At 39.5% G+C, this 11,908-nt stretch overlaps 1 protein-coding gene across 1 annotated transcript; it reads right to left on the bottom strand.

The window, feature by feature from the left end:
- Positions 1-5,065: 5,065 nt before the first annotated feature.
- LOC143033689 (uncharacterized) lies at positions 5,066-8,814 on the bottom strand. The gene is made up of 2 exons (XM_076199176.1): positions 5,812-8,814; positions 5,066-5,077 (listed from the first exon to the last, which is right to left on the bottom strand). Exons 1-2 carry the CDS (start codon positions 8,812-8,814, stop codon positions 5,066-5,068), a joined length of 3,015 nt encoding a protein of 1,004 aa, XP_076055291.1.
- Positions 8,815-11,908: the final 3,094 nt, after the last annotated feature.

Raw genomic sequence — 11,908 nt, 5'->3', positions numbered from 1 at the left:
TACTACTCTCATGAAAACTCTTGACAGCTCCCAGAAGCTTTCCTCCTATCCCGTATATCTGCATAACCTCCCAGAGTGCCTTCCTGTCTACCCTATCATAAGCCTTTTCCAGATCCATAAAAGCCCAAAAAACATAATTCCCCTTTCCTATAGCTTTCTCACATATCTGTCTTACCACAAAGATCTGATCTACACAACCTCTACCTGTCCTAAATCAGGATTGGAAATGGAGAGAGTGAGTGGTTCGAGGTAAAGGTGGGACTTCGTCAAAGATGCGTTATGTCGCCCAGGCTGTTCAACTTATACATGGATGGGGTGGTGCGAGAGGTAAATGCAAGGGCAGTGGGCAAGGGATTGGAGATGGTTAAAGAAAATGGAGAAAAGTGGGAGGTGAGCCAGCTGTTGTTTGCGGACGACACTGCGCTTGTGGCAGGATCGGAGGAGGGATTGAGGAAGTTGGTGGCAGAGTTTGGGAGAGTATGTGATAGAAGAAAGCTAAAGATAAATGTGGGTAAAAGTAAGGTGATGAGATGTACAAGGGGTGAAAGTGGCAGTAGACTGGAAGTGAGCATTAAGGGAGAGCGACTGGAGGAAGTTGATAGTTATAGATACTTGGGTGCAAATGTGGCAGGGAAAGGTGGAGTGAAAGTGGAGGTAGAATGTAGATTGAGAGAAGCGAGTAAATGCCTTGGTGGATTAAAGGGTGTAATGAGGAATAGACATTTGGGAATGGATGCTAAGAGGAGACTGTATGAAGGAGTGATTGTGCCAACAGCACTGTATGGGGCAGAAACATGGAACATAAGAGAAGAAGAGAGAAGGAGTTTGAATGTGTTTGAGATTAGGTGTCTGAGAAGTATGATGGGGGTTACTAGGCTAAATAGAGTGAGAAATGAGGAGGTGAGGAGGAGAACGGGTGGAAAAGGAGCTGGGAGATAGGGTTGATGAAAGAATATTAGGATGGTTGGGACACATGGAAAGAATGAGTGAAGAAAGACTAGTAAAAGAGGTGTGGAAGGCAGATGTAGAGGGAGTGAACATGAGGGGACGTCCTAGGATGAGGTGGATGGATGGGGTGAAGGGGGCTTTGGGGAAGAGGGGAATGTCAGTTGAGGAAGGACGGGAGAGGACAGAAGACGGGTGAATGGAGAATGGTTGTATATGGATGATGATGTGATTGCATGAGGTGGAATGGGCGGGTGGATGGGGGGTGAGGTAGTATGTGTGAGCAAAATTTGACACAGCCCGAAGGGATTTCTCCCTGTCCTCTCATTTTATGCAATGGGGGGACGGAGAGGGGGGTCGCCGATTTAATGAAGCGGCCTTGCTGTGGATGTGCTGTGTCTTGCGACACTGCTTCTGACCCAGGGCAGTGGACAAGGTGCAGGGATGACCCGTCATTCAGGAGGTGCTCAGATAAGAGGGAGGGTGGAGGGGTGTGGAGTGTATTTAGGGATGGAATGTGTGGGAATGATTTTATGGCTTTTTCTTTTTGGCTACCCCCCTTGTAAGGGGGAAGAAGCCTTGGTATATGTATGATGTATGTATGTATGTATTATTATTATTTATTTTTATTATTTATTATTATTTATTATTATTTATTTTTTAATTTATTTATCATTATTGTTATTATTACATGCTATTATAATTTATTTATTATTATAGTTTATTGAGAGAAGCGAGTAAATGCCTTGGTGGATTAAAAAGTGTAATGAGGTATAAGTTGTCTCTGGTCAGGGATGACCTTTTCGGCCTGAGGATGTCAGACCCCATGCTAAAGAGCCTTTCCACAGCGGCTGTGGAGGGAAGAGAGGTGTTGTATCTGATAAATAGGTCAAACCAGGCCTCTCTGTGGAGCAAGGGGAACTGGTCCAAAGAGAGAGGGGTGCTGTTCTTCACCCTCACCTTGTTCCACGCTTCATAGGTGTTCTCCAAGTTCTCATGGAGATGGCTGGGAGTCGCCACGGGCTGGTTGTCATCCCCCCTCATATACATGAAGGGGTCGTCTTCCATCTCATGCTGCCGATAATCAGATCAGACCAATAAATAATGGATAGAGAAACTGCTCACATGTACCAATCTCACTTCAATTCTTCTGTAAGAGCGCAAATCCTTCACTTTTCTTCGACTTGTGCTTTTCACTCGGAGCGCTGCCAAACTGACTTCACTCTGTCGCTGACGAATTCACACTGACTCACTCTGTGGGGTCTCGCCGCCTTTTATATGAACCATATCTCACGAAAATGCCAGAAGATTCGAGATTTTATGTACTCCGTATAAGCGTTCATATTTAATTATTCGTAGCATTAAACAAACTTGAATATACACAATTCCATTAGAACATATTCAAGGTTTTTAATTAAAATTACAATTCCCCAATCACACTAGGTTTATAATCCCTTCAGTTCATAACATATTTGGCGTTCACTAGGAGTTCTGGTTCCTTCACGTTCGAGAAAATATTCGAAAGAATATTCACGCAAAAAGTCACATATTAGCCTATGCAAATTCTATACAATGAACACAAAAAAATTCGTACATACAAATAAAGATAAAATGCATTTATCATTAACATCTATATGCACTACTATATGTGTATACATATAAATTATGGGAGCATACCTTTACTATATGCATATATATAATTATATCTCGAGTAGCATTTCCTATCATATATATGGCACAATTATTTAAAAATCAGGGACTTTGGTGTTTAACAAAATTAAAAAAAAAAATGTTTTTAATGAAAGTTAGCTGTTTGCGGACTTACAATTTTGGCATTCCGCTAATCCGCTAATTTTTCAATTCGCTAATCCGCTAATTTTTTCTGAGTCCGCTAATTAGCAGATTAGCAATTAGCGGACTTCATATGCGGAATGCCCACCTCTGATATATATATATATATATATATATATATATATATATGTATATATATGTGTATATATATATATACATATATATACACATATATGTATATTTATATATATATGTGTGTGTATATATATACACATATATATATGTATATGTATATATATATATATATATGTGTGTGTGTGTGTGTGTGTATTTATATATATATATATATATACATATATATGTGTATATATATATAGTTAAGGTTTATTCAACAAAATAAGATACAATTTATACATACATATATACAAAAATTTTACAAAATTACTTGTCGAAAAGGGAGAGCATGAAGCAAAGCTTTTGGGGAATTGCTCTCCCTTTAAGGAATTTTTTTTTTTTTTTTTTTTTTATGTTAGTATGATATATACACACATATATATATATATATATATATATATATATATATATATATATATATATATATATATACTGTATACACTTACATACACATATATACATATATATATATATTTTGCAGTGAGATGTGACACGACGCCTGCTACGACCTCACGTAGGAATCGGGGTCACGTGTGAGCATCGCATCTTGTGGGGGTCAGGTGAGAAGTGAGAGGTCAGGTCGATTGATGACAGGACGATAATTGCTTACTGTGCAGATCTGGGTCACCGTCACCTGCAGGAACCTGAAAAAAAGAGCAGCAGACTTGGGCGGTACATGACAGTTTCTCCATGAATACAATCATGAAATGGACCTGAAATGTTCAAAATACTAATACTTATAGATTAATAACTTTTTTAAATATCATTTGAATGTTGATAAACATTTTGTCCTAGGTAAATCCTTTTCAAGTTTATTCCATGTGTTAACACCTATAATAGATAAGCATTGGCCTTTTTGGGTTGTTCTGTATTGAGTTTTAAAGAAGTCATTTGTATGCCTAGTCGCAGAGCGAGTCATGTAAGTTGAGTGAAATTTCAATATGTTTTGATTCATTTGTTTATTGTAGATTTGGTGCATAACAATGGCAGTTTTGTACTTTATTAAGTCCATGAATTTCAGTAGATTTAGTTTTTTAAATAAATTATTTGTATGTTCTAAACGACCTACATTGCAGATTATACACAGTGCCTTTTTTTTTGTGAGGTAATTATGCATTGAAGATTAGTTTGATAAGTATTACCCCAAATTTCTGAACAGTAGTTTAGGTATGGTAGTAGTAGACTACAGTAAATGGTACGTAGGGTATTTTCATTGAGGATATTTCTCATTTTATGCATTATTCCTAAAGTTTTGGACATCTTATTTATCACGTGATTTATATGATGTTTCCAATTAAGTTGATCGTCTAAATACACGCCTAGGAATTTACTGACGGACGCTTTTTCAATAATTTCGTTGTTTATTTTGATCGGCTTAGTGCTTTCATTATTTTTGTAGAAAAGCAGGTAGTTAGTTTTTGATAAATTTAAGGATAGTTTATTGGCTGAAAACCAGTTAGATAGCTGACATAATCCTTCATTAATTGTCTTGATCAGTTTGTTGAAATTTATATCGGAGCATAGAATGGTGGTATCGTCGGCGAACAGTATAAATTTCATAAGGTTGGATAAATTTGTAATGTCATTAATGTATGGTAAGAATAGTTTGGGTCCTAGAACTTAACCTTGAGGTACTCTGCATGTAACTGGTAGAATATGTGATCTTTCTTCCTGAATGGCCACATATTGTTTCCTGTTTTTTAGATAACATTTTAACCAGTCATTAACCTTACCTCTTAGCCCATAGTATTCGGCCTTTTGAATTAGGATTTCATGATTTACTGTGTCAAATGCCTGTTTTAGATCATAAATATGCCGGCTGTCTTTTTCTCTTGTTCTATATTGTTAGTTATCTCTTCATTTAATTCCATTACTGCTGTTGACATTGAAATCCATATTGACTATGGTAAATGACATCATTTTTTTTTTCTAGAAACGAGTCAAGGCGAATTGTGAATAACTTCTCAAGAATTTTGGAAAACTGTGGTAATAGTGAAATTGGTCTATAGTTATCATAACTTGATTTGTCAGCTGATTTGAATATCGGTATTACTTTTGCTATTTTCATTGCATCTGGAAATATTCCTTGTTCAAATGATTTATTGCATATTGTCAGAAAATGATTTTTGATGATAGACAATTTGTTTTACGGGGTTCATGTTGATTCCTGTGCAATCGAGTGATTTCTTGTTCTGCATTGATTTTACTGTGTTCATAAGTTCGTTTTCTGTGACGGGTTTTAAAAACATAGTGTTATTTATTCGGTGTTTCAAAAAGGTCTCCTAAGTTTGATGTGTTGTCTTTATTTGTTTCACAAGGTTAGGTCCTTCATGGAAGAAAAATTCATGAAATTTATTAGCCACTTCTTTTTTAGTTTTTCCGTTGTTAATAATGTCTATGAATTCATCAGTGTTATTATTTTTGGGCCTAGCTAAGTTGTTTATTACTTCCCATGTCTTTATTATATTACCTTTATAATTTTCAAGCAGTGTGTCATAGTATTTTTTTTTTTTTTTTGCAGTTGCATAAAGTTGTTGTAAGTTTGTTTTTGTATGCTATGTATTTGTTTTTGTCTGTCAGGGACTTGCTATTAATAGATTTCTTGTAAAGTTTTTCCTTCGACATGGGTTCTTAAGACCATTTGTAAACCATGGTTTTGAGTTTACGTTATATGGTTTTATTTCTACTTCTCTCTCTGGGCAGCATTTGTTTACATTACTCATGATAATGCTTACAAATTCATTATATGATAGATTGGCATTTTCTGACTCGTAAACCTGATCCCAATTTTCTTCTTTTAAGCATTGATTTAATTTTGCAACTTTTTTCATCTATTTTACATTTTAGTGCAATTCTGGGTTTTGTTATGCAGTGCATTTCTTTTGGATTGATAGTGAATACCAGTAGATGGTCACTTATGTCATTATTCACTGACAATAGAGATAAAACCTTGTCTACTACGCGAAACTGTCTGTCTTCAGTTCTATGAGACCTATCAAACTGTTGTTTCATCTTTGTCTGCGAACTATCTAAGTTTACATGGGCAAGACTTAAGGCTAGGTGTAATTTCTCCTTAAACTTAGGTACATAGGAGGCCAACGGGGTCTCTGCCTTATTTGCAGCAATCCAGCTCTCCTTCAGTACCTTAAGAGGTCCCTGTACCTCATGACCATAGATTAACTGGAATGGGGAATAACCTAGCGATGCTTGCACGCTGTCGCGTATTGCAAACAAAAGAAGATCTACTCCCTCGTCCCAATCCCGCCCAGTCTCGATGCAGAAAGTCTGTAGGACTCGTTTGAGAGTTTGATGGAATCTCTCTACTACGCCCTGAGACTGGGGGTGATAGGCCAAGGACCTCGACTGCCTAACACCCAGGCTTTCCATCACCTTATTGAACAAGCAGGAGGTAAAGTTGGATCCCTGATCCGACTGCACCGCTGTGGGAAGGCCCACCTGGGTAAAGAAATGAATCAGGGCTCGGACAACATTCTTCGCCGTGATGCGGCGCAAGGGAATGGCCTCCGGATAGCGTGTCGCACAATCTACAATAGTGAACAAGAACTGAAAACCACAGGGGGTCTTGGTCAAAGGTCCCACACAATCGATTATGATCTTACTGAAGGGGTCTTTGACTACGGGTATGGGCTGACTTGGGTACGGTTTTACCGTGGGATTAGGTTTCCCAGCTACCTGACAGGGACGGCATGTACGGCAATATGTACTGACGTCTCTCTTTAGCTTGGGCCAATAAAAATGAGACAGAATTTTTGTGTAGGTCTTTCTGACTCCTAAATGTCCGCCGACGCCATCATGGGCGATACTGAGGATATCCTGACATAGGGGGCTGGGAACTACAATCTGATGGTGAACTGTCCATAGGTGGTTGGCAGGTGAGACGGGTGAACGAAATTTTCGCATCAATACACCTGAGCTGGTGTAGTAGCAGCTGGCCTCTCGTTCAGCTTCTGACTCACTAACCGCCCTACTACGGAAGCTGGCTAGTTCAGGATCCTCTGCCTGGAGTTGTATGAGCTTACTCCTAGTGACTGGCGAGGAACTAAAACTAGCGAGGGCCGTGACACTATCCTCATCAGAGCTACTCTTAGTTTTTCCTGTCGGTGAGGGATCTTCAAAAAACTCTCTTAAACCAATATCAGGGAGGTCTACTTGACTGGAGTCTACTTCCGACTCCTCACAAGGCAAGGAAGGATCTACATCATCAACTCTTCCACTGACAGGCTCACTACTCTCGGCACTTTCCCGTTGGCTCATGCTGCGAGTGACGGCACAAGCAGGAAATAGCCCAGGAAGGTTCTTTTCTATCTGGCTGGTATTGTTCTCAACAGAGGGACATGATGAAACCATGGCATTATGTAACATCACTCCTCCAGCGAGGTCATTCCCTATCAAGAGAGATACTCCTTCTACAGGTAACCTATCCACTACTCCTAAAGTGACATAACCGGATGTGATAGGGGAACGCAAATATAACATGCACAGTGGGATATGTGATCCCCCGGTTAAACCATTTACTAATACCCAATTTCCGGTATAACACGTCTCTATGGAGGGGACAGCATCCTTAGCCACTAGAGATAAGGCAGAGCCTGTGTCTCTCAAAATCTTAAGGGGAATGGGTTCACTGAACTGGGTGAGAGCTACAGAACCAGATGAGCAAAATGGTTCGAATGGGGATGATGTGGGAGAAGAATTAGCGGTGGCAACAGGTCGGTTATTAGTAGGAGAAAGGAGATCCAACTGAACTTCCGTTTGCTCTGCCACATTGATCGTAAGAGAGGGGGTTCCTACGAGAGAGGGCTTCTTATTCTTAAGTTTAAAACAGTCACTAACCTCGTGACCTGACCACTTGCAATATTTGCAGAAAGTCTTCCTCTCACTACTAACACTGGGTCCCCCTGTCTCACGGGCAACGGGCTTACCTGAGGTAGATGATGGGAATCCTGTAGTCATCCGAGGTCCTGCTGCCTGTGGTGTTGATATGGGAGGAAGGGGACTGGTCTGCGGTTGTGAGGGTCTTTGGTCCGAGGGAGTGGATCTGCAATGTACCTTAGGATTAGTGAGGCAGAAATTATCAGCTACTGGGCCTGCCTCAGCTAGCGTACGGATACCTCTCTGGTCGAGGTGGGCTCGTATGTCTGGGGGAATAAGAGAGCGGATGTCTTCGAGCAGAAATAGCTCGATAATTTCTGCGGGAGTTTTGGCATTCTCGCTCTCTATCCATTTGTGTATGAGTGTGTGTTTGCGCCGAAAGAATTCGACATATGTTTCTTGGCTTTCCCTTTTCCGTTTTCTAAACCATTGTCGATAGGCTTCAGGAACAAGGTGATAGCTCGTAAGAACGGTGGACTTAACCAGCTCATAGTCTTCAACCTGCTCTTCGGAGAGAGCAGAGAAGACATCCAAAGCCTTACCGGTAAATGACCGGTAGACAAGCTGAGTCCACCTATCATACGGCCACTGGTTCAATTTAGCCATTTTCTCAAAGAGCGCAAAAAACCTGTCTGGTTCTTCTTCACTAAACTGGGGAACACTACCTAGGTTTTGGTTTATGTTGAATGTGGGAGTGTTATTTGTTTGAGCCTGACCCTGTCCCTGTTTCAGTGTTTCTATCTGTAACTCGAGTTTTTTAATCTCGAGCTTCAATTCTAAATGGCCTTGTGTTTCATTGATGGCTTCCTGTAATGGGGGGTCGCTCTCCCGCTCGTCATAATATTCATTTTCAACGAGGTGGTCATGTATCCTCTGCCTCAATGAATGTACCGACAAGCTGGAGTATCCCTCCAATCCGAGGCATCGAGCAACAGCCGTAAGCTTAGTCTTTTTTAATTTCCCTAGCACTGTGACTGTAGGGGCTGCTAAAAACTGCTCTACCTCTGCCATTTTTACTCGAGAACACTTAAGCTTACTGAATACAATAGGCTAACCTAGCTACAGTGACAAGTCGTTATGTGAGTTCAAGAGAAAGAGTAACCAATAGTGCTTACCGCGAGATATCTCCAATCGCACACAACGCACCACGTAAACACGTAATAAAGCACTTGCGATGGAGTTCTAGAAACGTATAGCACTACGTAATTTGGTTCGATCCAGGCACGGGCCCCCACTTGTTGCAGTCTAGGTAAATGATTACAACAAAAACTCTACTTGTCACTGGGGGGGTTGATTAAAAGTGGTGATGTAATTTCAAATTATATCTAATTATCAAATTAATGTATAATACAAGTACATTACATCACAACTAACAACCTAGCTAAAGCCTATTCCTTAAACTTAAGGTATACAATACTTAGGGAAATGGTGAGACATGACCGCTCGGGTCAAGGTAAGGGTAGGAAGTGACGCCGAACCCAAGCCACGCTAATTTGAACAGGGATCAGCGTGAACAGAGTTGCCAGACGTCACCATACGGCAACGTAAGACATATTCATAGGACAACTCTGTAAACTAACACACATAACAAGACACACCTGAATTAATATAATACCCCTGAAGAGTATTCAGCAATCATAAATATAAATGGAACTAGCTACGTACCTAATTAACTAAAATAATACATAGTAACAGTACACACAACATCCGTGGTCGCCGTGCGGGAAGACCCTAGGTCAAGGCATTGTTTGCAGCAAGCCTGCAACAATATATATACATATATATACATATATACATATATATACACATATATACATATATATATATATATACACATATACATACATATACCAAGGCTTTTTCCCCCTTACAAGGGAGGTAGCCAAAAAGGAAAAGGCATAAAATCATTCCCACCCATTCCATCCCTGAAACACTCCACACCCCTCCACCCTCCCTCCCATCTTAGCACCTCCTGAATGACGGGTCATCCCAGCACCTTGTCAACTGCCCCGGATCAGAAACAGTGTCGCAAGACACAGTACATCCACAGCAAGGCCGCTTCATTAAATTGGCGACCCCCCTCTCCGTCCCCCCATTTAGAAAAGGAAAAGACGGGGAGAAATCCCTTCAGGCTGCATCAAATTTTGCTCACACATACCTCACCCCCCATACCCCCGCCCATTCCACCTCATACATCACAACATCATCCATATACAACCATTCTCCATTCACCCCTGTTTTGTCCTCTCCCGTCCTTCCTCAACAGACATTCCCCTCTTCCCCAAAGCCCCCTTCACCCCATTCATCGACCTCATCCTAGGACGTCCCTTCATGTTCACTCCCTCCACATCTGCCATCCATACCTCTTTTACTAGTCTTTCTTCACTCATTCTTTCCATGTGTCCAAACCATCCTAATACTCTTTCATCAACCCTATCTCCCAACAAAAGTCCTCAAAGTCAAGGACCACCTCGACATGAGAGGCACACAAACACTTGCCGCAGCCACCACAAACACATCACACCCGCTACACTACATAGCAGAACACCCACACACACCAAGAAACATTAAAACAACACCCAAAGACCTTTATCACACACAGATACTTTATTTAGATCTCTCTGTAGTGATTCACAATCTTTTTCAGTTTTCACTCTTTTCAGTAGTTTTGCATCATCTGCAAAGAAGCTCATATAGCTTTCAATTCCTTCATCCATATCATTAATATATATAGCAAACATTATTGGGGCCAGAACTGTTCCCTGCGGAACACCGCTTATTACTTCATCCCATTTTGAGTGCTGGTTTCTTATCACTACTCTCATTTTTCTTTCTTGCAAAAAGTCTTCCATCCAATTTAGTAGTTTGCCCTGTATTCCTCCTTCAGTTTCTAATTTCTTAAGCAACTTCTTATGTGGTACTTTGTCAAAAGCTTTCTTTAGGTCTAAAAATGCACAGTCCGCCCATCCATCTCTTTCTTGTATTATATCTATTAGCCTTGAATAGAAACATATTAAATTGGTGACGCATGATCGTCCTTGTCTGAATCCAAATTGCCTTGGATTTAACACTGTTTTTTTTTTTTTTTTCTAAATATTTTACCCATCTACTTTTGATAATTCTCACAAATTTTTGCTATTGTACTTGTTAGAGAGACTGGTCTATAGTTGGTAGGTTCTTTATTTCCTCCTTTATATATAGGTACTATATTTGCTTTTTTCCAATCTTCTGGAACTTTTCCTTCTTTCAAGGAACTATTTAATATGCTATGTATTTTGTCTGCCAGTTCATTCCTGCATTCTTTCAGTATCCAGTTTGCTATTTCATCTGGTCCATGCGATTTTCTGACATCAAGATTACTCAAGTGTGTTAATATTTCATTCTTTGTTACTTCTATTTCTTCCATAGGGGGGACTTTCTCTTTCCATTCGTTCTCTTCAGGTTGTATGTTCTCCCTTGTAAACACTGATTTAAAATGTTTGTTCATAATTTCTGCCATTTCCATTTCCTCAGTGTATTCAACTCCCTCTTGTCTTAATTTCTCCAAGTCTTGTTTGTTTTTTCAGTTTATTGTTTACAAATCTGTAGAATAGTTTTGGTTGATCTTTACACTTTTCTATGATATCTTTTTCATATTTTCTCTTTTCCTCTCTGCACGTTTGTACATATTCATTTCTATAACAGGTATATATTTTCCATTTTTCAGGTCTTCTGTCTTTTTTCCATCTGGTCCAGGCTTTGTCTCTTTTGTCTTTTAACTCCCTACAACTTTTGTTGTACCAGCATTTTACATATTCTTTTTCTTGTTTTTGTCTTGGGACATACTTTTCCACTCCTTTTTTTGTAAATTTTTGTCAAAATATTCCATTTCTCTTCTACTGTTGTTTCTTCTTTGTATATTTCTTCCCAGTTTTCCTTTTGAAAGAATTCTCTTATTTTATCAAAGTTAGTTTTTTCATACATCATTCTTCCTTTTCTATATTGTTCATTTCTTTTCATATATTTTTCTTCATGAAGTTCCAGTTCAATCAATATGTGGTCACTTTTACTTATTGATGTCTTATATTCAATTTTGTCCACTATTCTAGGTTCGGATGTAATTATT

The sequence above is a fragment of the Oratosquilla oratoria genome, chromosome 16, assembly GCF_046742065.1.
Source record: "Oratosquilla oratoria isolate Oo_2021 chromosome 16, ASM4674206v1, whole genome shotgun sequence".
Taxonomy (NCBI): domain Eukaryota; kingdom Metazoa; phylum Arthropoda; class Malacostraca; order Stomatopoda; family Squillidae; genus Oratosquilla; species Oratosquilla oratoria.
This window is presented reverse-complemented; position numbering and strand designations above follow the sequence as displayed.